At 39.2% G+C, this 27,894-nt stretch overlaps 2 protein-coding genes across 8 annotated transcripts in view; both read left to right on the forward strand.

Moving 5' to 3' along the window:
- Positions 1-22,840, forward strand: part of PRR11 (proline rich 11) — a 31,680-nt gene extending 8,840 nt beyond the window's left edge. For 2 of the 7 annotated variants that reach the window (XM_082372087.1, XM_082372088.1), the window contains 10 exons: positions 4,376-4,529; positions 5,178-5,310; positions 6,739-6,889; positions 7,315-7,437; positions 9,702-9,977; positions 11,299-11,397; positions 11,759-11,871; positions 12,770-12,829; positions 12,919-13,015; positions 16,344-22,840. In XM_082372087.1, coding sequence (XP_082228213.1) covers positions 5,183-5,310; positions 6,739-6,889; positions 7,315-7,437; positions 9,702-9,977; positions 11,299-11,397; positions 11,759-11,871; positions 12,770-12,829; positions 12,919-13,015; positions 16,344-16,412 — 1,116 coding nt within the window. In that variant the 5' untranslated portion in view covers positions 4,376-4,529; positions 5,178-5,182 and the 3' untranslated portion in view covers positions 16,413-22,840. The remainder of the gene's footprint in view (positions 1-4,375; positions 4,530-5,177; positions 5,311-6,738; positions 6,890-7,314; positions 7,438-9,701; positions 9,978-11,298; positions 11,398-11,758; positions 11,872-12,769; positions 12,830-12,918; positions 13,016-16,343) is intronic. The other 5 variants (XM_082372089.1, XM_082372086.1, XM_082372090.1 and 2 more) reach the window with 4 other exon arrangements.
- Positions 22,841-22,934: 94 nt separating this feature from the next.
- SMG8 (SMG8 nonsense mediated mRNA decay factor) lies at positions 22,935-27,527 on the forward strand. Its single transcript, XM_082372011.1, has 4 exons — positions 22,935-24,844; positions 25,401-25,546; positions 25,818-26,690; positions 27,098-27,527. Exons 1-4 carry the CDS (start codon positions 23,086-23,088, stop codon positions 27,293-27,295), a joined length of 2,976 nt encoding a protein of 991 aa, XP_082228137.1. The 5' UTR covers positions 22,935-23,085; the 3' UTR covers positions 27,296-27,527.
- The last annotated feature ends 367 nt before the right edge of the window (positions 27,528-27,894 follow it).

Raw genomic sequence — 27,894 nt, forward strand, 5'->3', positions numbered from 1 at the left:
TGAAGCCCGCACGGCTAAAGCCCATGCTCCGCAACAAAGAGAAGCCACTGTAATGAGAAATCCACGCACCACAACAAAGAGTAGCCCCCGCTCACCACAACTAGAGAAAGCCCGTGCGCAGCAACGAAGACCCAATGCAGCCAAAAACAAATAAATAAACAAATAAAACAAAAAACCAAACAAAAAAACTTGGTGGCCTGTATTTTGGGAGCAGAGCTGAGGAAGGGGATTGAAAGTCTCACTTTTCAGTTAGGATCATCCCCTATCTTCTGTATAGTGACAGAGACATGACCCTGCTATGCTTGGTGACCCAAATTCATCACCTCTAGGTTCAACTTCTCCAGAGAATAAACCTGTCCATAAAATGAAAGCCAGGACACTGCCAGGCTGTAAGGATGGGAGGGCAGAAGTCAAAGGCCTATCCAATTCTTATAAAGACTTTTACTCAATCCAATTTAAGCCCTACTCCAAACCTTCAAAGGAACTAGGTGCTTTCAAGTCCCAAATCTTCTCAGAGTTCTGGGAATGGTCTTGCTTCCTGTTGGCTTCCCTACCAGGCAGGCAAGCCTTAGCTTTCCTCTGCTCTGCCAAGTCAGTTACTACTACTTTTAGATGATTTAGTTCACATCTATCATCTATTATAGGGTCTACTCCCATTCTTCGTCCTGTGGGTTTATGCCTTTTTTATTCCTTTACTGCCTTTTTCATGATGTTTTCATGATGCTCCACCAGTAGTGTGCTAATAAATATTTATAAATATATACACATAATTTTATTATAAATTTACTGATATTATATACTGTTATGGTATATAACATAATTTTTATAAGCAATGATAAAATATATAATACTCTTTCTTATAAATTTCATAGCCAATTGATTCTCACAAAATGCTATTATTGATTTTTATAGACTTATTTGTAACCAACATGTGGTTGCAATTTATGAACAAGCTTAGTCCTGATATGAATGTTGGTTGATATTTTTATTTACTCTGTGAAGTAAGACAAAAGCGAAACACAAAGATTTATTTTGGAACTTCAGTAAGCAACCTCTGATGAATCAGATAATCATTTTCAAATACTGGAATAACACTCCTCAATTTTTTTGTGCTATTCACAGTGTAACTACAGACAAGATACACTTTTAAGTTTAATCTGCACTATTAACATTCTTTTCATCACTTTCTTAACAATCAACAAAATAATAAACCAAGCCTTAATTTGTAGTGTTTTATAATAGCCGTGGTGTAAATTCTCCCATCATGGGCAATTTCAGGTTTCCAATGTGAAGTCACTGAATGTGCAGTTGGGAAAAAATGAGCATAATACACCATTCTAAAGCATTTTCGCCGTATAGATACAATCAGGTAAAAAGAAAAAAAAAAACCTCAAGAGCATACATAATAGTAAAATCATTAGGGAGTGGTGAGTTTTGTGTATTGATTATCTTTTAAAATATAAATTACCTAATTGTAAGTTTATGTAATTTAATTTAAATGGTAGATTTGTTTAACAACTGGCTCACAGACTTCCTAAAAATGTAAAAGTCAGGGCTACTCCCAACACACCATTGGAGTGGAGGTTAAGGTATAGAGTCAATCCACTGAGTTTAACCAGAACATCCAGCTCCTTTCTAAAGTCTGTTTTCATAACTGAGGGATTAATTGGTGAATATAGGAAAAAGGGAGGCAGGAGGCCAGTTCTCTGTGTCAGTTTGCTCTCTAACAAAAGACATCAAGGCAGGTGAGAAGCAACAGGAACAGAATGGGGGAGGGCTGTGAAGGGGCAGACGGAAGACAGGAAGGGGAGGTTACTGGGGAAATCTCAGATTCTGGGGATCCCAACCAGTGAACTCTGGGCCTTGGATAGAGGTTTCCAGTGACATTTCTTCACAGATAGTCTTGGCCATGGATTTGATGAGGTTTAACTTCTTTTCCAGGCAACCGTAAGTTTTTTGTTGCTTCCTGAGGCTTTCCTAAATATCTTCATTCAGAGTATTTTTGTTTTGTGGTTTTTTTTTTTAATCCTATAGATATCCCTTGTGTTTAATAATCCCCACTTAGCCTTTATTCATTATTTCAGTAGAAAGGAAAAGTGATACAATAAAGGTGAAATCAGGTATCTTGGGGTATGTCTCCCAAGCCTGTAAGAACAGTTAAGAAATACGCTGTTAATTTGAGGTCTGGCAATTTGTTAAATAAGATGCTATCAAGAAACTTTACTCCTAGACCAGTTGTTGATATACGTTCTGTCACCCATTGCCATGGAGGGTGCCCTCTGTGAGTCCAATGCTATTGGAACTAAAACATTTCTTAGTTTTTACTACCCACATTGGAGCTGGGGGAGGTTCTTCAGCCCTTGGAATCTGAGAGCTGAGCAAGCATAGAGCTGCATACCAAGTGCTGGAGGGTTACAGGGTGAACAAAAGTGGAATGAATGTGTATTTTAAAGACCAATTGTTCCTATTGAAATGTAAGTTTGAAGAGAAGGAGGCCCAGCCCTTGAGACCATTTTTAGTTCTGCTACTTGAATAAGGACATCTTTGTTCCTCAGGTAGCAAAAACTGAAACCGGCAAAGCACTTCTTCACATCAAACCAGCTCTGACTTAATTTTCTTCAGAAAAGGATCTGGGTTAAAATCTAAATATACTAGTTAGTGTTTAAAGGTGCTTTAAAGTAAATGTTTTGAAACACCCATGTCTTAGATTTGGGGTAATTGTTATTATGTTGTATATCACCTATTCTACTATTGCATCACAGTGTATTAGGAAGAACGTGGTCTTTGGAGACTTAAGAATCTGGACTTAATGCTTTATTGCATTACTTTGGATAAATCATCTCATCTTTCTAAGCCTCAATTTATTCTTATGTAAAAATGGGAATAGAAGTCCTCTTCCTCAGGAAAAATACCTTGCACGGTAATGAAGATTCACTGAAAAAATGTATGTGAAGGTGTCTAAAAGTAAATGGGCATTATATAAATGGTTAGTTTTGTTTTTCTTTCACTACCAACTCAACCTTGTACATTGGAATCTCAGCAAATGTTACCAGCAAAGAAATTTACTTCCTTTTAATAACTGACATAACCCAACTGTAGCCATCTTCTCTGTTATTGTTACTGAACCAAACTCAGGTCCACTTGCCCAACTCAGAGCAAAGCTGATCAACTGACACCAGGTTGTGGTGAAGGAAAGTACAGTGTTTATTGCAGGGCACAAAACAAGGAGAAAGGGCAGCTAGTGCTCAAAAGCGCCAAACTCCTGGATGACTTTCAGGCAAGGATTTATTTTTTTTTTTTTGGCTGCACTGCACAGCATGCGGGAGTTCCCAGAACAGGGATCGAACCCACACCCCCTGCAGTGGAAGCGTGGACTCTTAACCACTGAGCCACCAGGGAAGCCCAGGCAAGGATTTTTAAAGGCAGCATTAGGGGTGAGGGTAATAGGATGCCTGATCAGCTGGTGGACTTTCAACTTTTTGGTAGGTGGTAAGGTAACAGGGTGATGTCTGGGGAATCTTATTTTTTTTTTTTAATTATTAGCACCTTTAATTTTTATTTATTTATTTATTTATTTATTTGGCTATGTTGGGTCTTCGTTTCTGTGTGAGGGCTTCCTCTAGTTGCGGCAAGCGGGGGCCACTCTTCATCGCGGTGCGCGGGCCTCTCACTATCGCGGCCTCTCTTGTTGCGGAGCACAGGCTCCAGACGCTCAGGCTCAGTAGTTGTGGCTCACAGGCCTAGTTGCTCCGCGGCATGTGGGATCTTCCCAGACCAGGGCTCGAACCCGTGTCCCCTGCATTAGCAGGCAGATTCTCAACCACTGCGCCACCAGGGAAGCCCGATGTCTGGGGAATCTTAATCATCAACATTTATGGTTCTAACCAGTCTGGGGTCTAAGTGCTGGTGGTCAGCATGTAGTCACCATCTTTCACCTTGGGGGTAAGGTCTTAGATTCTGCAGGACAGCACAAAGATATGCATCAGATCATTATATATATCCCTTGAGGAGGAACTAGGAGTCCTGTGACTCTGTTTTATCTCTGAACTATTGTTTAACCTATCATTGTTTCTGCATTCCCTCACTTCTCTAATTAGTAACTGCTTGAGTCTGCTCTTTGGAACTTGAGGAAGGCTTAGGAGACTGAAGTCTTTTTTTCTACAAACAAGAGAAAGGGAACAAAAAGGGCTTTTATACTGGGAAGGCCCTGAAAGGTCCTGCTTGATTTCATTATAAAGAAAGGGAAATTCACTTGACTTAATGAAGAAAAGCAAAACAAGCAAAACAAAAACAAAATTAGAGAGTAATATAATGCCAAAGCTAAGGTATCTCTAGAGATAGTTTAAATCTGGGTTTAAACTTTCCTCCAGTTCAGGGTGATCTTGGGTGGCTATGAGGTGGCTGCAGCCTGCGGTGGCTTGAAGTGGGACCTCAGTTGCCTGACCAGGGATTGAACCCGGGCCACAACGCTGCCCTGGTGCTTGTCTGCTTTGAAGAGAGAATTCGGCAAAGAGACAAAAAGTAGTGAGGCAAGTAACATGCTTATTAGGAGAGAAGATATGTGCAGAGAAAGCACGGGTGGACTCAGCAAGAGAGAGAGAGCAGCACACACTTTTGGGGTGGATTATGTTACTTATATGGGGGCAGTTCTGGGTTACCTCTGGCCAATCATCTTGCTTTGTCTGACTTTCAGTCCATATTTGGTCTGGCACAGGGCCCTCCCCTGTGTGCATGCACATCTTTTAGCCAAGATGGATTCCAGCGCAAGGGTCTCTGAGGAGTTAGCAGAACATATTATGGTCTGGTCCCCCTCCCCAAGGATCCTTTTTGCACATGTGTTGCTTAGGGGTCTCCTTGACCTCAAGAATGAGAAATATGTGGTCTCTTTAGCTTTTTATCCAAACAGGACTCAGCTCCTTCTTGCTCCTGCCACTATCTTCATCTTGAAATATCTGTCTACAGGGGACAGATTCCAGCTGCTCAGCCTGGGGCCCATCTATCTCCTGCCTCAAGGGGACTCTGGGTTGCTGGTGGTGACCCATTTCCTAACCAAGGTGGCAGTTACAAGGATGTGTTCACTTTGTGATAATTCATTGAACTGTAGTTAAAATTTGTGTATTTTCTATGTATATGTATTACTCCTCAATAAAAAATGTAAAAACAAATTTCCTCTTCAGAAACCATGCCCAAGTTCAAGCAACGAAGAAGAAAGCTAAAAGCCAAAGCGAAAAGATTTTTCAAAAGAAAAGAAGCCTCTCACTTTCAGTCTAAGCTAGTTACACCTCCCCCTCCGCCACCCTCACCAGAAAGGTAAGGCGTAATATGGAACAGAGAAAATATTAAAAATCTGATCATTTTAGGAACAAGTTACCAGATTTAGCAAATAAAGATACAGAACACCCAGTTAAATTTGAATTTCAGATGAACAGTGAATGATTTTTTGTATTGTCCCATGCAACATTTCTAATATACTTATACTAAAAATTATTCACCCTTTATCTGAAATTAAATTTTAACTGAGCATCTTGATTTCATGTGGCAACTATAGCTTAAGAGTTCAAACGAAGTAAAAATCACAAGGAATTGTGTTTGAGGTGCACAGTAACTATTTTCTACTTTCCTAGTCGATTTAATTGTATAAACCTGGTAACTAAGTGATGAAAGAGGGGTATACGACTAGAACTTAAATCTTTATTTTGGTAAAGTTTGATCATTTATTCTCTGGGACTCAGGGCTTAAATGTGTTATTAAAAGAAACTAAAATCTAAGAACTCTAAGGCAGTAGGTTTCACAATAACATATTTATACATTTTTTGTTAAAGCTCTCTTTACAGAAAAAATTTTAAAACAAACAGACCCTCAAAAAGCAGTAACCATGATACCATCCTTGACTCCTCTCTCTCCCGAATGTTGCAAAAGCCTTCTAACTGGTCTTCCTGCTCTGCCCTTGCCGCCTCTGCAGTGTATTTCAACACAGCAGCCAGAGTGAGCCTGTTAAAATCATTTCATATTGCTTCTCTGCTTAAATTCTCCAAGGTCTTCCTCTATCAGAGTAAAAATGAAAATCCTTTGTATGACCAACAAGACCTTTATGGTCTGACTCACATAATCTGTTAATCCTCTTCCTTCAATCTTTCCACCCTAGTCGTCTGGCCTCCTTGCTATTCCTCAGACACCTCAGACAAACTCCCACCTCAGGGCCTTTGCACTTACTATTGCTCTTGCCAGGAATGCTCTTCTCCCAAATATTTGCTCTGCTAGTTTCTTCACTTCCTTGATGCTTGTTCTCAAAAGTCACCTTCTCGGTGAGACATTCCCTGGCTACCCTATCTAAATTTTCACCTCCACCCAACGTTTCACATTCCCTCTCTTGCTTTATCTTTTTCTCCTTAGCATTTGTTCACTACCTAACAACCCACATATATTATTCATTTAGTTATTTTTACCTTTCTTCCATGAAACTGTAAATTCTATGAGGGCAGGATTTTTATCTATTTCGTTCATTACTAAATCTCTGATACCTATTTGTTTACTATGTTATTTTATTTATTACTATTTATTTACTCAATAAATATTTGTTGCATAAGTTAATCTGGGAATTCTAGAAGTAAATGAAGAATTTGGCTTTAGATAGTCTCTGCTCCTGAGTCATACTATAAAACTAGCTTGTTATTTAATTAGAGGCTGTTAATTCCAACTTAGGAGTTTTTGCTTTGTTTGGTTTTGTTTTTCCTACAGAGTGGTTATTCCTTCAACAGATACACCCCTTAGCAGAAGCTGGCTAAGACCATCCTGGAACTTCAAATTTCCCAATTTTAAAGATGCAGTAAAGCTTTGGACAAATAGAGTATGGTCTATATACAACTGGTTTCAGAACTGCATGGCCCGGGTATGGGTTTGACATACATGTTTTCAGCATTATGGTTTTTCTACATACTTGGTGTGTGTGTTCATGTGTGTGTGTGCTCAGGTCAGCAGACACTCAAGCTAAACTCAGATAAGATGAAATTGTGTGGTCATGTCTGCCCTCATTTTTTTTTCAATAAAAAAATTTTTTTTAATTGAAATATAGTTGATTTACAATGTATTAGTTTCAGGTGTACTGCAAAGTGATTCAGTTACACACACATACACACATATTCTTTTTCATATTATTTTCCATTATAGATTATTATAAGATATTGAATATAGTTTCCTGTGCTATACAGTAGGTCCTTGATATTGCCTTCACTTCTATAAAACATACATCAAACCACTTTCTTGTCCTTATCATATAGCTCATTGGATTCAGGCTTGATTATTTTTTAATTTCAGAGTTTGGAAGTATTGAAAGACACCATCTTTCCATCCTGTTTCTGCCACCAAGAACTTCATAGTCTAAAACAACGGTTTCACATTTTGGAAAGTGAATTACGCAAGCTCCAGGAAGCATTGAAGGTTAGTATTATCAAATGAAAAACAAATCCAGAATTAGGTAAGGAGGGAAGGGGTTGTCCCCCATTGGAACCCCAGTGTGCTTTTACTAGAAGGAGGAGTGGCTACAGGCTAGTGCTAGTTCTGGGCATGTCTGCTCTCAGGTCTAGTGCTTGAACTTCAGAGGCTCTGCTCTGTATTGGAGGGGGGCTGACCCCTGCAGGCTACATTTCCCAAGCTCCATGTCATCTGGCTCCTGGTGTGCTGGACTAATGGGAGACACTGATGAGAGATCAGAAGGAGGGAGAGGATGGGGTATTTTTCCCCTTTGTTCTCTGTGTTGGGCAATTTCTCCAGCAATGGTTGTTGTTGCCTCCCTAACTCCAGCTCCCACTAGGTAAGTCAACCATGTTTCTAGATTCTCTGGGTTAACCCAGCTCCAGAGATCTGGTTACACTGTCCTTCTCTTTGGCCATGCAGTGTCAGGGTGTTCATGGCTTTATGCTGTTGCTAATCTCTGGGATGCCTCACTGTCCCCTGCGTGTTTCTCAGCTCTTCCATCAGCAGTATAACCAACTCACTATATTACATGTCCCCTCTTCTAAATACTCAGGGTGGTTTCTATTTTCTTGACTGATATAGGCAGGAAAAAATCTATAAATATCCACTCTCTCCAAACTCCCCTAAGCAGGACCCCTATTCTCAGTGTCTAAAACCTAAAGAATAAACATTGTGCACATTGGTTTGGAGAGACGCTTCTGGGATTACACCCCTACTCCCAGAATTTGTGCCTCAAGATGAGCTAACCAGAGGAGGAAAGGCAAATCACCTCATGACCTTGACTTCACAACCTGGACCTCAGTTTCTTCATCTATAAAGTGGGGAAGATGCCATCTGTAGTGAGCTGAATGATGGCCCCCCAAAAGATATGTCCAAGTCCTAATCCCTGGAACCTGTAAATATTACCTTTTTTGGGAACAGGGTCTTTACAGATATATAATTGAGTTAAGGATTTTGAGATGAGGAGATCATACTTTATTATCTGGGTGGACCCTCAATCCAGTGACAAGTGTCCTTATAAAAGACACGCAGAGTAGAACATACAGAGAAGAGGAGAAGCAATGGGACCACAGAGGCAGAGACTGGAGTCATGGGGCCTCAAACCAAAGGATGCCAGTAGATTCCAGAAGCTGGAAGAGACAAGAAACAGATTCTTCCCTGGAGCCTTGATAGGGAGTGCAGTCCTACTGACACCTTGATTTCAGTCTTCTAACCTCCAGGACTGTGAGAGAATGAATTTTGTTTTAAGTCACCAAGTTTGTGGTACTTTGTTACAGCAGCCTGTAGTATGCCCCCTTACTTCATAGGGTTGTTGTATTCATTTGCTAGGGCTGCCATGACAAAGTAGCATAGACTGGGTGACTTATACAACAAAAATTATTTTCTCACAATTTTGGAGGCCAGAAATCTAGGCTCAAGGTGTTGGTAGGGTTGGCTTCTAATGCCTCTCTCCTCGACTTGCCTTCTATGTCCTCAGATTGTCTTTTCTCTGTGCACGTGCATCCCTGGTGTCTCCTGTTTGTTCAAGTTTCGTCTTTATGTAAGGACACCAGTCACATTGGATTAGAGCCCACCCTAATGACTCCTTTTAATTTAATCACTTCTTTAAAGGCCATGTCTCCAAATACAATCACATTCTGAGGTACTGGGCGTTGAGAGTTCAATATATGAGTTGCAATGGGGGAGGACAATTCAGCCCATAACAGTCATGTTCCAGGCCCTTGACCTTTTTTATCAGTTCCTTGAATATACTATATTCTTGGTTGCATTAAGTGTTTTTCCCTCTGCCAGGAACTCTTCCCCCAGTTTTTATCTCCCTTCTTCACCTGGTAAGGCTAAATTCATCTTTGAGATCATGGCTAAATATCACTCCCCAGACCTCTGACTATTCATGCTCACAGCACACTTCATGGCTCTTCTTGAAGTATTATTTTGGTTTGTTTTGAATGTGTTTTTTGTATGTTTAATGTCTTGTCTTCCTCACCGGACTGTCAGCTCGATGAGGTGACAGACAGGGCTCATATTGTACCCACAGTGCCTGGCATATAGCACACACAAAACAAATATATGAATGAATGAATGAGCTTGTGATAAATGAGAAAATATTACGGAGCATATGGTATACTGAGAAAGCATTCAATACATGGTAGGTATGGTTTTGATGACTCTCAGCCATAAGAACCAAATAAATCTGTTCTTCAGTTGCCAACTGTAACGTTTTCTTCCAGGCCGTCTCAGAAAATTCTTCCTGTCCAAGCTGTGGTCAGATGTGTCACATGCGTGGTAAACTTACAAATGTGCCTGCATGTGCTCTAACCACCCCTGGAGACTCCGAGGTTGTTCTGCCCGCCTCACTGCCACAGCCAACCAGTCGTCTTTCTCCGCCCCCGCCCCCGCCTCCGCCTCCGCCTCCGCCCCCTCCGCCTCCGCCCCCGCCCCCTCCGCCTCCACCACTGACAGCACCTTTGCTGCTCAGAAAATCTGATCTCACTAAAGCACATCAGGTAAAAAAACAATCTAGTAAAGGTGTGTTTTGGTCAGTGTGTAATGAAGGAGTACAGCCAGGTGTCCTTTTAAGGCTGGTCTAAGGGCTTTGACAGGAAGGGCTACATTTTGTTCTGTTTCCATATCTTAATTATGTCAATTATTGTTTTTAAAGACACAGTCCTCTGGGAGATCACGAAAGTGGGATTTAGAGATGAAAGTGATTTTTTTTCAAGGATAAATGAATGAAACCCAGCAAGGTGGGGGATTCCTGTTGGATTCTTTACAAAAAGGGAAATCTCTCTGGGAAACCAAATTAAAAACAAAGATAGCTTAGTGAGTGAAGTCAGAATAAAAAGAATTTGTGGATCCTAAAGTATAATGCCATTAGGCTGGAGAACCAGTCTCCATTAGAGTTACTTATCTTCCAAGGGGACCAGAGTATTTGTGAATCACTAAGATAGGCATGGCCCTATTTAAAAATCTGCTGAATTTTCACTACAGATATATTTGGTTTAAAATGTCTGAATTAAATGCAGAGCCTATTGTTATATTTGCCCTAATATATACCTCTTTGAGTATACGTCCTTGCTCTATGGGAACTGAGTCATCTTTTTAGGTAGTTCAGGCAAAACTTCACTTTGTTTTTTTTTTTTTTTTTAACTTGCTCTTTAAAAATTTTTTTTAAATTAATTAATTTATTTTTATTTTTGGCTGTGTTGGGTCTTTGTTGCTGCGCGCAGGCTCTCTCTAGTTGCGGCGAGCAGGGGCTACTCTTCGTGGCGGTGCACGGGCTTCTCATTGCAGTGGCTTCTCTTGTTGAGCAGCACGGGCTCTAGGCACGCGGGCTTCAGTAGTTGTGGCTTGCGGGCTCTAGAGCGCAGGCTCAGTAGTTGTGGCGCACGGGTTTCGTTGCTCCATGGCATGTGAGATCTTCCCGGACCAGGGCTCGAACCCGTGTCCCCTGCATTGGCAGGTGGATTCTTAACCACTGAGCCACCAGGGAAGTCCCCAAAACTTCACTTTGATTTGAGGAACTCCTTCATCTCCTGTCCTATTACAGTGACTCCTAAAGAAGATGCATAGTTTCAAGGAACTAGCCCATCTCTTACTATCAAAGCCTTACATTTTGGTGAATACTTTTCAATAGCCTTAGCATCCATGGATACTGAAAACAGAATTGTTCTTGGTTGAATGGAAAGAATTTGATAGGCTCCTAGGGGAAATAATAGTTAATTTTTAAGTTAATTTTTAAAGAGTCTTTAAAAACTAGATTTGGATTTGCATTTGACTAGATGTCCTGGTTCCAATTTGAATTCTAACCTCTCCATGTATTTTAAGGCTGGACCATTAAAAAAAAATGGACCCATGCATATAACAGTTAAAGATCTCCTGACTGTGAAATTAAAGAAGACACAGAGTTTTGATGAAAGGAGGAAGGTAAGATGTCATTGACCAAACACGTGGTCTTTTGGCTTTTAACCTGGTTGTCCCTTAATGGAAAATAAGCATAAGTCTTAAATATAGAAACCATTCTGAGGTAAGTATTTGATTTTTTTTTTTGAGTAATTTTGGATCTCCTCAACAAAATATGTAAATCCCCAAATTATTTAATTAGGCAGTTTTATCTACCAACCATTAGTTTGAAGAGGTAGAGATATACTTTGAAAATTTGGAATAAAAATTTAATAGATATATCTTACACATATTCAGCACTCAAATATTTATTGTTTTAGTATGTTTACATTTTGAATGCTATTTTTAAATGTGTTTTTAATAGTGTCTCATTTTGTGATTAAAGCTTGTACCATCACCAAAGGCACAGAATCCACTAGTTACTGTCTCTGACCTGCAGTGCGTTTCCCTGAAACCGAAGTCCAAAGTGTTATCAACTCGAGTGACAAATGTCTTAATGTAAGGAACTACACAGTACTACACTCTACTGCTACTTAAAATAATGATTTCTTGCTTATTTCTAACTTTAAAAGTTACGTATGATCATTGAAAATTGAAATCTACAGAAACGTTTCAAGAAGAAAACAAAAATCATGCAAATAATCCTATCATTGGAGATAGCCACATACTGTTAACATACTGTTGTTTATCATTCTAGTCTTTCTCTGGACATATACTCTATTATTTCCATTTCATGATGCTGTTTATTATAAAATACACCATTGATTTAATAACAGATTTGGGGGGAAATATTATCAGGAATTTTCAAAGCAGCACAATTTCAGAAATAATAAAATAAGAAAACTAGTTTTCTTGGAATTAATGAAATATGATATGTTTATGTTTTGGAATCGGTGAAATATGATATGTTTATGTGTGTACCTGTGTATAATCATATTATACATACAGATATGGATTTTCCCATTAATATGTCATGAACTTTCCCATATCTCATTAAAAATTAGTTTAAACCATCATTTTGACTTCTTCAATAGATGCAGTTTTTTAATATGTGAATTTCATAGATAAAATCCTGTTTTGAGACATTTAGGTTGTTTGTGATTTTTTTTTTCTATAACTCTTCAATAAACATCCTTGTCCATCATCTGTATGCATAGCTGAGTTTTGCCCTAAGATGGATTCTTACATGTGTAATTACTGAGTCAAAAACTATTACTTATTAGAATCACTATATCACTTTATGCTCCTATCAGCATCTACTGCTATTTTAAATGTAATAAATAGTAACAAATGTAACAAACTACTTTCTAGGATGTTGCCTATAGAAATGACTTCTTTGCTTTGGAAAAATTATAAAATCTGGCAAGCTCTAACTTTTGTATCTTTATTTTATCAGTACTCCTGGTAAAAGCCAGTTAGATCTGCGGAAACTACTCAGAAAAGTCGATGTAGAGAGGTAATCCACTCTCCTATCTTTATGCTTTCTAAATTCATTTGAAAATTTGGCATAAAACACAGCTCCTAATATTTTCAATACCTTTGCAGGAGCCCAGGTGGAACCCCACTTACCAATAAAGAAAATATGGAAACAGGAACTGGGCTGACCCCAGTAATGACCCAGGCCTTGAAGAGAAAGTTTCAGGTAAGCCTTTAGGAAAAAAAAGACTTTGGATCCTTTTCTTCAAATGAATTTATTTAGAATCATAATCTAAAGCATCTTTCTTAATAATAATAATTTTAAAGCAGTTCCTTATGCTTTATAAAGCACTTTCATATTTAGACTTCAAGAAATTCTATGAGATAGCTAGGATTATCATCTCCACTTTAGCAATGAATGTCTGGTTTTATTAATTTCATTAATAAGTATTTATTAAGTACTTCCTATATGCCAGGCACTGTGCTGGAGTACCAGGGGTATAGTGGTAAGCAAAAACAGACACAGATCTGCTGTCTTGGATCTTTCGGTCTAGTGGGGAAAGTAGATATTAATCATATAATCACAATTTGTATAATTTTGCACTGACGTAACTTCTGTGAAGGAAAGGAACAAGATTCTGTGGGGTAACTTGATCTAGCCTGTATGATCTAGGAAAGATTCCCTTAGGAAGTGATGAGGTAAGACTTGAAAGATGAATAGGCATTAACTGGAGAGGGTACCTGTGGAGTGAGCCCACCTTGGATGTCAGGGAGGAGAGCTCCAGGAAAAAAGAACAGCAGGTGCAAGGGTCTCATGGTGGGAGGGATCACAGTCTGAAGAATTGAAAAGTGGCCGGTGTGGCTGTAACAGAAAGATAGGAATAGAGATGGGGACAGGAGTCAGATCATGCAGAGCTGATAAGAAAAGGTCTTGGCAGCTTTCTTCTTTGTCACCTACATGTATGACCCATACACCAAAATCCAGTGCATCAGCTGGCCCTTGTGTGATTTCTTCCAAACCCTATTTGTCTCATCTCCCTGATCACCTCTATCATCAGATCTGTGAGAAGGAGCCATCCTTCCACCACCCCTGCTAGAGTGCTGGGGCACAGGGCTGCTGGCTTCTTTGGCTATGAAGCTTATATTTCCATCTCCTTCTGGGCCAAGAGACACACCACAAACTCCACTGCAGACACTCTTCCCACCCCAGCACTGTCCTCCCTTCCTTCATTCCCTCGTTAAGAATCAGTGCCTTTTGCAAAAGAAATAAAAGCAAAAATAAACAAATGATAACTAATCAAACTTATAAGCTTATACACAGCAAAGGAAACCATAAACAAAATGAAAAGACAGCCTACAGGGACTTCCCTGGCAGTACAGTGGTTAATACTTCACCTACCAATGCAGGGGGTGTGGGTTCGATTCCTGGTCGGGGAGCTAAGATCCCACATGCCTTTAGGCCAAAAAACCAAAACATAAAACAGAAGCAATAATGTAACAAATTCAATAAAGACTTTAAAAATGGTCCACATCAAAAAAATCTTAAAAAAAACAAAAAAGACAGCAGAATACAACCTGAATTTAAAAAAAAAAAAAAAAAAAAAAGGCAACGTACAGACTGGGAGAAAATATTTGCAAACAATGTGACTGACAAGGGCTTAATTTCCAAAATATACAGACAGCTCATGCAACTCAATAACAAGAAAAACAAACAACCCAATCCAAAAAAATGGGCAGAAGACCTAAATAGACATTTCTCCAAAGAAGACATACAGATGGGCAACAGGAACATGAAAAGATGCTCCACATTGCTAATTATTGGAGAAATGCAGTGGTCAGAATGGCCGTCATCAAAAAGTCTACAAGTAATAAATGCTAGAGAGGGTGTGGGTAAAAGGGAACACTCCTACACTGTTGGTGGAAATGTAAATTGCTGTAGCCACTATGGAAAACAGGATGAAGATTACTTAAAAAACTAAAAATAGAGTTACCATATGATCCAGCAATCCCACTACTGGGCATATATCCAGAAAAGACAAAAACTCTAATTTGAAGAGATACATGCACACCAATGTTCATAGCAGGACTATTTATAATAGCCAAGACATGGAAGCAACCTAAATGTCCATCAACAGATGAATGGATAAAGAAGATGTGGTACACACACACACAAACACACACACACACACACACAATGGAATAGTACTCAGTCATAAGAAAGAATGAAATACTGCCATTTGCAGCAACACAGATGGACCTAGAGATTATCATACTAAGTGAAGTTAGGCAGAGAAAGACAAATATTATATATCACTTATATGGAATCTAAAAAAAATAATACAAATGAACTTATTTACAAAACTGAAATAGACTCACAGACATAGAAAATAAACTTACGGTTACCAAAGGGGTGGGGTGGGGGGAGGGATAAATTGGGAGCATGGGATTAACAGATACACACTACTGTATATAAAATAGATAAACAACAAGGATTTACTGTATAGTGCAGGGAACTATATTCACTATCTTGTAATAACCTATAGTGGAAAAGAATCTGAAGCTGTACACCTGAAACTAACACAACATTGTAAATCAACTACCGTTTAAAAAAGAGAGAATCAGTGCCTTTTGCAGGACAGCTTTGTTTCCATCTTGCCGATCAACTTGGTCCTCCTGGGCACTATATGTCCTTCTTTGGAGGTGTGACTGGATTCCTCTTTCCTCCTTTTGGAGCATCCAATAGGAGTCCACCCCCAGATCCTTGGTAATACCATAAATTGTGATGGGCAGAGGGCAGAACCCTCACTTCCTTTCTTTGTTTAGCTCTAGGATCCTTTTTGTCCCTGCCCTACCCCATAACTACTATAGTGGGTTGGGTAATGTGGAAACAATTTAAAATATAATGAACAATAAACCCATATATTGAGCAATGACATCAAAAATCACACATAAGACCTATGCCATATGTTGTGCTCCTCAAAATCCACTTACTAGAGAGATATCTAGTAAAAACTGTTGTTAGACATGGAATGACTTTGCCCACTCCTTAGACTTCCTTTTTCGTTTAATTCTGAAGCAACTATATTAGTTAGGCTTTGCATTTGGCTACTGGTAACAGAAATCTGACTATAGCGACTTAACCAAATAAGGCCTTATTCTTCTTTTCTGCATATTGCCTTGGGAAATAGGCAGTGCATAACGGATACAGCAGCTTGACCATGTAATCACCTCTCTTCCATCCTTAATATGTGGCTTTTATCCTTATGGTGCAGAATATCAACACTTCCTGAAGCCTCATGTCCATGTTGTAGGCAGGATAAGAAGGGCAAAGGGCAAAAGGGTGTGCTAGCTAAGCTGCCCTTCATCTCTTTAAACAGGGGATATCCAGGAACTTCTGATAATATCAGGGAAGCTGGGAAAAAGTGGTTTTTAGAAACCGGATGCATTGCTGCCCTGCATAAAATCTGGGTTTTGTTAGTGAGGAAGAAGAAGAGCTGTGCTGGCCACAAGAACATAATTCATATTATACTTGGGACCTTTGTTTTTTTTCATAGCTGGCTCACCCTAGAAGCCCAACTCAAACTCTGCCACTTTCTACAAGCAGCTTTGATGAACAAAACTGATGCCACCTCTGCCTGACTCCAATGATGATCCATAAAATATACAGAAAATATCACCCCAATGCTTTTTTTAATGTAGTGTGTATAAATAATTATATTAATATATAATTCATTCGAAGAATTAAAATATGTATGGAGCCCACACATACTGTAGCATAAAGCGAGTATTAGGATATTTTCTAGTTTACATGATCAATAATAGAACAGATGGGAAAATGCAATCCCCAAAGTGATGTTTATCCTGGAATTACCGAATTTAGGTTGGGGAGGTTATTCAAGTTTAACTAGATAACTCTAATTTTTGCTCTAGAGGTGCAGTTATGACATTAAGAAAATAACCTGGTGCCCATTCATCTTGGGTAGTCTCAGGTAATTGAAAAGCAAAGTATTTCAGCCTGTAAAGCTCATGCACTCATTAAGTGCTACAAACTTAACCATAAAAAACAGACCCTCTAGATTTTATTTCTGTTCCCTATAAGCAATTAAGAAGTAAAACCATCCCCCATTCAAACCTAACTGTTCCAAAAGAATTTGAAACAAAAACTCCAATGTGACCTTAAAAATTAGAATATCATGGGACTTCCCTGGTGGTGCAGTGGATGGGACTCCGCTCTCCCAATGCAGGGGGCCCGGGTTCGATCCCTGGTCAGGGAACTAGATCCTGCATACATGCTGCAACTAAGAGTTCGCATACCGCAACTAAGGAGCCCACATGCTGTAACTAAGGAGCTGGCGAGCTGCGACTAAGGAGCCCTGGAGCCACAGCTAAGGAGCCTGCCTGCTGCAACTAAGACCCGGCATAACCAAAACAATAAATAAATAAATGGTTTTTTAAAAAATTAGAATATCATTTCTAGCATCTTAGGTAGGTAGTTATATCTGGCTTACTGAAGTCTGAGATATTCCTCACTTTGATATCTGCTATCCACATTCATGACGCTAAATATAAATTTCATGAAGACCTCAACAGGAACCTTGTGTTTTCCACAGTGCCCCACCAAGGATTCTCTGAAGTCCATAGCAGGTTCACTGTGAGATCTGATTCCCTGTCCTCAACCACCTGTTGATTCAATAACAGTAATCATGCACACCTCACTGGATTTTGCTTTTTCCTGACAGTACAGGGTTGACAGGTTTAGCAAATATAAACACATGACACCCCATCAAAGTCTAATTTCAGATAAACAATAAATAACTTTTAAGTATAAATATGTCCCATTAAACAATGAATAATTTTTTGAAGTTTAAATATGTCCCCAATATTGCATGGGACATATTTATACTAAAAAATTATTCGTTGTTTATCTGAAATTCAAATTTAACTGAACAGCCTATATATGATTTGGCAACCCTATCAGTCAGTCTTCTACAAAGTTGCCAATTTCTGGGAGCCCCCAGTTTGTCAGACATGGCTACTTAGCAGTAGACACTACTCTAGCTTCAGCCGGGACCCCTAATCACTAATGCGATAAATATCATGGAGGAAGAGGAACTCATTAGGGTAAGTGTGACTCTGAAGGCACGGGATTAGCTTTGATGCTGATAACTTCCGCTGCAGTTCCAAGAATAAGGATTGCAGCTCCTCATGGAGGGGAAACAAGGCGTGGCAGTTTTCCACTGAACTTTCTAGCCCGACAGCAAACAGCTACATAAGATGATATCCCTGAAATATCCCCTGGTTATCTCAGGCTAGAAAGATATTTTAGCGATTTCCCCAAAATGCCTATATTTTCTCAGATAAATATAGCTTTGAGATGCCAAATACAGTGTTGTGGAAAGTCACCAAACTGGAAAGCAGACGTGGGGACAGTGTTCTTTTTTTCATGAGACCCACATTTATGGATGTAAATTAAACAGATAATGGAAGTTAAGAAATATATCTGTTTTTGGGATTCCCTGGTGGCGCAGTGGTTAAGAATCCGCCTGCCAATGCAGGGGACACGGGTTTGAGCCCTGGTCCAGGAAGATCCCACATGCCACGGAGCAACTAAGCCCTTGTGCCACAACTACTGAGCCTGCGCACTAGAACCCGTGAGCCACAACTACTGAAGCCCGCGTGCCTAGAGCCCGCGCTCCGCAGCAAGAAGCCACGCCGCGCAATGAAGAGTAGCCCCCGCTCGCCGCAACTAGAGAAAGCCCGTAAGCAGCAATGAAGACCCAACGCAGCCAAAAATAAATTAATTAATTTTTAAAAAAACAACAACCAGTAACTACCAATCTGCTTGCTTTTTTTTTGCTTTGTCCTCTAAATATGCACCCCTAAATGCTATGGTTTATTTTGCTCGCTTTTGAACTCTGTATAAATAGAATCATACATTATATATTCTTTTGTTTTTGGCTTCTTTCAATCTACATTTAAGATTCAACCATATTATTGTGCAGTGCTATAGATAATTTATTTTTGATGTATGAATATAGTTATTAATTGATTCTGTTGTCAATGGATATTAAGGCTGTTTCTAGTTTTTGTCTATCATGAACTATGCATACCATTTTGAACATTCTTGAACATGTACATTTATGCAAGAGTTACTTTAGTGTGTATATCTAGGAGTGGAACTGCTAGGTTATAAAGCGTGCCTATTTTCTAGATACTGTCAAACTGGTTTTCCAAGTGGTTGTACCAATCAATCTATGGTCCCTTCAGCAAAGCATGAGAGTTGTTACTCTTGTTTTCTTCTAGAGAGTCTTTTTTTTTTTTTTTTTTAACATCTATTGGAGACACAGACGTACTAGAGAATGGACTTGAGGATATGGGGAGGAGGGAGGGGTAAGCCGGGACGAAGTGAGAGAGTAGCATTGACATATATACACTACCAAATGTAAAATAGATAGCTAGTGGGAAGCAGCTGCATAGAGAGTCTTTTCAATTTGGTTTTTCAACATTTTGTTTACTTGGGAAATCTATACAAATGGATGTGGTTAATATACACTTTTTCCTGGATTTGTAAGTCAAACAATTTTTAAAATTATAGCAGCAAAGTCACATACTAAACATAGCAAATAATCTACATGATGAGGATCACAATATAATTTATGCGGATAAACATGTACAATTTCTTACCTTAGTTGGCTTTTAGAAAAGAGATAGAATCTGGACATATAGACGTAGAGAAGCAAACAAGTAAAAACCAAATAGAGAAACAAAATTTTAAAAAATACATTTGAAAGCCCACCTCTACTCCTTTCTAAATTCTTGTTAGTAAATAAGTGTTGATTAAGAAGAATTTATGGAAGCCCAACACAGCTTAATATATTAAAAACACCATCACCAGGACTTAGGGCCCCTCCCTTCCTTTGAGAATTAAATGATAATTCTTCCCCCTAACCGCTTTTCTTGCAATATAATTGACATATAACATTGTATTTGTTTAAGGTATACAACATAATGATTTGATATATGGATCTATTGCAAACTGATTTCCACAATAAATTTAGTTAACATCGGTCACCTTATATAGTTATAATTTTTTTTCCTGTGGTGAGAACTTTTAAGATGTATCTCTTAGCAACTTTCAAATATACAATATTGTTAACTGTGTAGAGTCACCACGAAGTACATTACATCCCCAGAACTTATTTACCTTATAACTGGAAGTGTGTACTTTTTGACCACCTTCATCCATTCCCCTCCTACCCATCATTCATCTACCCCACTACCCCACCCACCTCCTCATCTGACAACCACCAATTTGTTTTCTGTTTCTATGTTAGGTTATTTTTGTTTTTTTTTTTAGATTCCACAGATAAGTGAGATCATGCATAAATGTGATAATTCTTGGTAAGGACTTAGCACAGAGCCATACACAGAGTAACTACTCTGTTTGATTTTTATTATGATCATTTTTTGACATCCAAGTAAGAGCTCATTAAACACAAATTAATCTCATCTCTACTTTAAAGCCAGAGTATTTTTTTAAAAGTAATAAATCTAACTATTTGAACTTCCAGCCAGCTAAATCAAACATTGAATTAAGGCTTTCCACATTTCTTCAAGGAAGAATTTTTTTAATATTACAAATTGAAGAAAGTGTTCATTGTAGAAAAATTAGAAAATAGAGATATAAAAATAAGAGTATGTCCACCCAAAAACCTGCCTACAGACGTTTATAGGAGCTTTATTCATAATTTCCAAAACTTGGAAGCAATTAAGATGTCTTTCAGTAGGTGAATGGGTAAATAAACTGTGGTACATCCAGATAATGGAATATTATTCAGCACAAAAAAGAAATGAGCTAGCAAATCATAAAATAAACGGAAGAAACTTAAATGCATATTACTAAGTGAAGGGAGCCAATCTGAAAAGGCTATGCACTGTATGTATGATTCCAACTATATGACATTCTGGTAAAGACAAAACTGTGGAGACAGTAAAAAGATCAGTGGTAGCCAGGGGTTTGGGGGAAGGGAGAAATGAATAAGTAGAACGCATAGGATTTTTAGCTCAGTGAAACTATTCTATGTGACACGTTAATGGTGGATACATATCCAAACCCAGAATGCACAACACCAAGAATAAACCCTAATGTAAACTATGAATTTGGGAGTGATAATGATTTGTCAAAGTAGGTTCAGAGATTGTAACAAATGTACCACTCTGGAGCCCAGTGTTGATAGTAAAGGGAGCTATGACTGTGTAGGGGCAAAGGGTATATGGGAACTCTGTACTTTGTGCTCAGTCTTGCTGTGACCCTAAAACTGCTCTAAAAAAAATCCATTTTTTACAAAAGCAGGGAAAAAAGGAGTAAAGAAAAAGAATTAAACAAATCCTAACACGTTTTAAACATTTTGATATATATTCTTCTGAGTTTGATAATTTTATATTGTTGTTGTATTCCATAAACCTTTCAAAATCCCTGCCTTTTTTTCCATTGATACGAGTCAAGAAAGAAATCTGTTCACCTTGCTTTGAAAGATGTTTTTAAAGTGGTGCTTCTCAAACTATAAGTGTGTACAAATCATTAGGATTTATTCATGTTCTGATTAGTAGGTCTGGGGTGGGGACTAAGATTCTGCATTTCTAACAAGCTCCTTCTTTGGGCTGCAGACTACACCTTGTACAACAAGGTTCTGGAGCTTAAAGTGAAACAGTTTCCTACTTTTAGAAGAGTCATTTGACACTCTTTTTTGTGGAATTTTTTTATTCCTTGAACTGCAAACTAACTGCTTCCAAGATGCTTGACATTGCTAATTATTAGAGAAATGCAAACCAAAACTACAATGAGGTTATTACCTCTCACCGGTCAGAATGGCCATCATCAAAAAGTCTACAAATAATAAATGCTAGAGCGGATGTGGGGAAAAGGAAACACTCCTACACTGTTGGTGGAAATGTAAATTGGTGCAGCCATTATGGAAAACAGTATGGAGGTTCCTTAAAAAAAACTAAAAATAGAGTTACCATATGATCCAGCAATCCCACTCCTGGGCACATACCCGGAAAAGATGAAACCTCTAATTCGAAAAGATACATGCACCCCAATTGCACTATTTACAATAGCCAGGACATGAAAGCAACCTAAGTGTCCATCAACAGATGAATGAATATAGAAGATGAGGCATATATATATATATATATATATATATATATCATATATATGTGACATATATATGACATACACACACACACATAATGGAATATTACTTGGCTATAAAAAAGAATAAAATATTGCCATTTGCAGCAACATGGATGGACCTAGAGATTATCATACTGAGTGAAGTAAGCCAGACAGAGAAGGAAAAATATTATATCACTTATATGTGGAATCTAAAAAAAAAATACAAATGAACTTATTTACAAAACAGAAATAGACTCACAGACATAGAAAACAAACTTATGGTTACCAAAGGGGAAAAAGGGGGTGGGGATAAATTAGGAGTATGGGATTAACAGATACACACCACTATATATAAGATAGATAAATAACAAGGATTTACTGTATAGCACAGAAAACTATACTCAATATCTTGTAATAACCTATTATGGAAAAGCATCAGAAAAAAATATGTATAACTGAATCACTTTGATGTACACCTGAAACTAACACAACATTGTAAATCAACTATACTTAAATAAAAATAAAATAAAATCACTACTGGTAGTGAAAAAAAAGTTGGAAGTGAGATGAGTGGGTGGGTGAGTAGTTGTATGTCAAAGAAAATACGATGTAGAAAGGATTAAGAGGTTAAATGTGAGGACAATAAACCTGTTGTAGATGCTCTATAAATATTTGACAAGAATTAAATCTAGCATAGTGTGAATATAATTCCTTTTCAAAACCACTTACTTCTGCCTTTATCTTGCATGTAATTATTGTCATTTTAGAATTGTCACAAACACAGCTCTCCTTTTCACTAAAATGATTTTGTAACTTTCAACATTCATTAAACGTTTTGTCTATCAAGAAGAACAAATAAACAAAAAACCCTAACTGCTTCTAAATGTCTTTCTGATATTTCAATTCCTACAGTCTCCGGTTAAGGAAAATCTTAAATCAGCTGTGCTGTAGGACTAGGTAAAACCTTGGTGAAAAACTAGGACGGGAGAAGCGAGAGGCGGAACCTAAAGTGAGAGGAAAGCAGGAACTGAAGAAGCGGAGGAGGGATTTCAAACTTGGACGAGAGCCGGTTCTGTTTACCGGAGGGACCGGAAGAACGCTAGAGTAGTCTCCGCACCATGGCGGGTCCTGTCAGCTTGCGAGAGCTTCTAATGGGCGCTTCAGCCTGGACAGGCTCTGAAAGTCCCGAGGGGTCCCCTACAGAGGGTGGTGGGAGCGCGGCTGGCGGACCGGAGCCTTCTTGGCGGGAGGATGAGATCTGCGTGGTGGGAATCTTCGGCAAGACGGCTCTGCGCCTGAATTCCGAGAAGTTTTCACTTGTAAACACGGTGTGCGACCGACAGGTTTTTCCCCTCTTTCGCCACCAAGATCCTGGAGACTCGGGGCCTGGAATCAGGACCGAGGCTGCGGTCGTCGGGGAGGCTGGTGGAGCCGGGGACCCTGGCGCCGGGTCCGGGGATCCAGTTCGGGGAGGTGTCGGTGTCGCGGAGGGGAACCGAACTGAGCCAGGTTCCCAGGACTACAGCCTTCTGCAAGCCTATTACAACCAGGAAAACAAAGTTCTGTATCTTCTTCTCACTTCCATCTGTGACAATTCCCAACTTCTCCGGGCTTGTCGGGCCCTTCAGAGCGGGGAAGCTGGAGGTGGCCTCCCTTTACCTCATGCAGAAGCGCACGAGTTCTGGAAGCATCAAGAGAAACTGCAGTGCCTCAGTCTCCTTTACCTTTTCTCCGTCTGTCACATCTTGCTTCTGGTCCATCCCACTTGTTCCTTTGACATCACTTATGATCGAGTATTCAGAGCCCTGGATGGACTGAGACAGAAAGTACTGCCCCTCCTCAAAACAGCCATTAAGGATTGTCCAGTTGGCAAAGACTGGAAGCTAAACTGCAGACCTTGCCCACCTAGACTCCTTTTCCTCTTTCAACTCAATGGAACACTCAAGGTGGAACCCCCTCGGAACCAAGACCCAGCTCATCCAGAGAAGCCCAAGAAGCATTCTCCCAAAAGGAGACTGCAGCATGCCCTGGAAGACCAGATTTATAGAATCTTCCGGAAGAGTCGTGTCTTGACTAATCAGAGTATCAACTGCCTCTTTACTGTGCCTGCCAATCAGGCGTTTGTGTACATAGTTCCTGGAAGCCAGGAGGAGGACCCAGTAGGCATGTTGCTGGACCAACTTAGGAGTCATTGTACTGTGAAAGACCCCGAATCTTTGCTGGTCCCTGCACCCCTTTCTGGGTCCAGGCGATACCAGGTGATGAGGCAGCACAGCCGACAACAACTTTCTTTCCACACTGACACTAGCAGTTCCAGTTCTTCCGGGCAGCTAGTGGATTTCACTCTTCGGGAATTCCTATGGCAGCATGTAGAGCTAGTACTAAGCAAGAAAGGTTTTGATGACAGTGTGGGCAGGAACCCACAGCCTTCCCATTTTGAACTTCCTACTTATCAGAAGTGGATCTCAGCAGCTTCAAAACTGTATGAAGTAGCTATCGATGGGAAAGAGGAGGACCCGGGCTCTCCCACTGGAGAGCTAACGTCTAAAATTTTAAGCAGTATTAAAGTCTTGGAAGGGTTTTTGGATATTGACACAAAATTCTCGGAGAACCGGTGCCAAAAAGCTTTACCCATGGCCCATAGTGCCTACCAGTCAAATTTGCCTCATAATTACACAATGACTGTCCACAAGAATCAGCTTGCCCAGGCTCTTCGAGTGTACAGTCAACATGCTAGGGGTCCAGCCTTTCACAAATATGCCATGCAGTTACACGAGGACTGCTACAAGTTTTGGAGCAATGGCCATCAGCTCTGTGAGGAGAGGAGTTTAACTGATCAACACTGTGTACATAAATTTCACTCCTTACCTAAATCAGGTGGCTAAAATTTTCTCAGTATTTTGAAATCAAAACTTTGAGCTGTGTTTTTATTCTTGTTTTAAGAGAGTTTGTTCATTATGTATTGACACTTTAAAAAGAGGGCCCTGCAGAAATTTAGGTACATCGATTTAAGTTTTTTCTTCTGCTGTAAAAAGAAAAATCAGCTATGACTAATTATGTTCTTGTATGTAAAGAATGAACCCTAGGGGATTAGTAAATGAGAACTATTAAACAATACAAAGTTTCAGGAATTTCATATTAACATTTTTACCTTTTTAACTGAAATGAATATAATGAAATGTATGGGCACTATGATGATAAAATTTACTTTAGAGACCCTAAAAGTTTAGATTAAAAATATGTATTATGTCATGTATTTTCACTTGCTTCTTCTGTTAGGTGTGTTTAGTCAAGTTTTTGTGTTTTGGGTGTTTTTTTCCTTCTCATTTCCAAAGAACTGTTTGGAGAAATTTTGGGGTTAAGGTGCAATTGAATGCAAAATAAATTTGGGTCTGCACTGTGTGTAAAATTAATAGTGGCTTATATTTTCCAGGAGAAAAACCAGAGCCCGATAGAAATCCTCCTGTGCTGTATCACAATAGCCGAGCTCGATCCACTGGTGCCTGTAACTGTGGAAGGAAACAGGCACCTCGAGATGATCCCTTTGATATCAAGGCAGCTAACTATGACTTTTATCAGGTAGACTCTACATTTTTTCTTCCTCTTCTCTCTTTTTTTTTTTTTTTTTTTTTGCTAACGACCATCTGAGTAAAAATATATTTTTTCAGAAGCAAAGTATCTAGATAAGTAAATGTGACTTGCAGTGTGATATGTTACAAGGGAACTTTCTTTATATATACTTATTTGCTTACCCATTAACTGTTGATCTTGCTTTTTAATGTGAAGCATGTGTTGTTTTCAGTGAAAGTTTCACAAGATCAGTTTGTTTGTCTTTTTCCTTCCTCCATAGCTTCTGGAAGAAAAATGTTGTGGAAAATTGGATCACATCAATTTCCCAGTATTTGAACCAAGTACTCCAGATCCTGCTCCTGCCAAAAACGAATCATCTCCTGCCCCTCCAGATGCAGATGCTGATAAACTTAAAGAAAAAGAACCTCAAACCCAAGGAGAGAGCACAAGCCTGAGTTTAGCTTTGAGTTTAGGCCAATCCACAGATAGTTTAGGTACCTATCCAGCTGATCCACAAGCAGGAGGAGATAATCCAGAAGTTCATGGTCAAGGAGAAGTAAAAACTGAGAAGAGACCAAACTTGGTTGATCGGCAGGCATCCACAGTTGAATATCTCCCAGGCATGCTACATTCAAATTGCCCCAAAGGTCTCCTACCCAAATTCTCCAGCTGGTCTTTGGTTAAACTAGGCCCTGCTAAGTCTTATAACTTTCATACTGGTTTGGACCAACAGGGCTTCATTCCAGGAACAAACTATCTTATGCCTTGGGACATTGTCATCAGGACTAGAGCTGAAGATGAAGGAGACTTAGACACAAATTCTTGGCCTGCTCCAAATAAAGCTGTTCCCGGAAAGAGAAGTGCAGTTGTAATGGGAAGAGGAAGACGGCGAGATGACATAGCGCGAGCATTTGTGGGCTTTGAATATGAAGACTCTCGAGGACGAAGATTTATGTGCTCAGGACCTGACAAAGTAATGAAAGTAATGGGAAGTGGGCCCAAGGAATCAGCTTTAAAAGCCCTGAATAGTGATATGCCCTTATATATTCTGTCATCATCTCAGGGTAGAGGGCTAAAACCACATTATGCTCAACTTATGAGGCTTTTTGTTGTGGTTCCTGATGCTCCTTTGCAGATAATACTAATGCCTCAGGTAAGAAATATAACCCTTTTTGTCCTCAGACAAACAAAAAATGCCGATGCTTGTTTTGATTGTATGAAAAAAGTACAGGGTATCAAACTAAACAGGTCTTAATTTTAAATACCTCTTATACCTAATATTCTGTTTCTTGAAAAATAGATTGTAGATGTGTTAATCGGTTCACACCATCAATTCACGTCATCTGGTTAGAGGCAGAACTAGAAGTTAAAAATCTGTAGAAAAGCAGGATAGTATTTGAGATTATTTAATGTAATATCAGATATGATTGGAGTTAAGAATGTACACATTACCTGCTTAATATTATGTGCTCTGTGAACTTATCCTTTGTTTAGGCACTTATCGTTCAGGTGTTTCTTATTGAAATATATTAAAATAATCATATAACCTGTGTTTTTCAGGTTCAGCCAGGCCCACCACCATGTCCAGTATTCTACCCAGAAAAACAAGAAATCACTCTCCCACCTGATGGCCTCTGGGTTTTGAGATTTCCGTATGCCTACGTGACTGAGAGAGGACCTTGTTTCCCTACGAAGGAAAATGTGCAGTTGATGAGTTACAAGGTGCTCCGTGGGGTTCTTAAAGCAGTAACACAATAAATGTTTTCCAGTCAGTACAGTCCTAAACTGGAGCTGATTTTTGGTTTTGGTGTGTATGGGGTGTTTTTTGGTATGTAAACTATGTTTTCTTGAACCCAAAATGTGTTTTGGTTACAGGAGTTCAGTATTTGGACAGTAATTGTTCCACTATTTCATGATATTGTTGATACTTATTGTAAATGGGGGTACAACTTCCTAATAAACATTGTTTATTCTAGAAAAGGACATGAAATACATGGTTGATACCTCTATTTTCTCTTTGTTTCTGTTTCACTGTCCATAATAAAACATATTTCTATTATAACCAAATGTTGCATTATCATGTTGAGCCAAAGCTTTGTTATTGCTAAAATGATGTTTTAGCTGGGATTTTCCTTGAAATGCTGCTCCTGAAATTATCTTCAAAACAAGATGATCCAGGGCTTCCCTGGTGGCACAGTGGTTAAGAATCCGCCTGCCAATGCAGGGGACATGGGTTTGAGCCCTGGTCCGGGAAGACCCCACATGCCGCAGAACAACTAAGCCCGTGCACCACAACTACTGAGCCTGAGCTCTAGAGCTCGCAAGCCACAACTACTGAAACCCGCACGCCTAGAGCC

This window comes from Balaenoptera borealis (assembly GCF_965194805.1).
Source record: "Balaenoptera borealis genome assembly, chromosome: 20".
Lineage (NCBI taxonomy): Eukaryota > Metazoa > Chordata > Mammalia > Artiodactyla > Balaenopteridae > Balaenoptera > Balaenoptera borealis.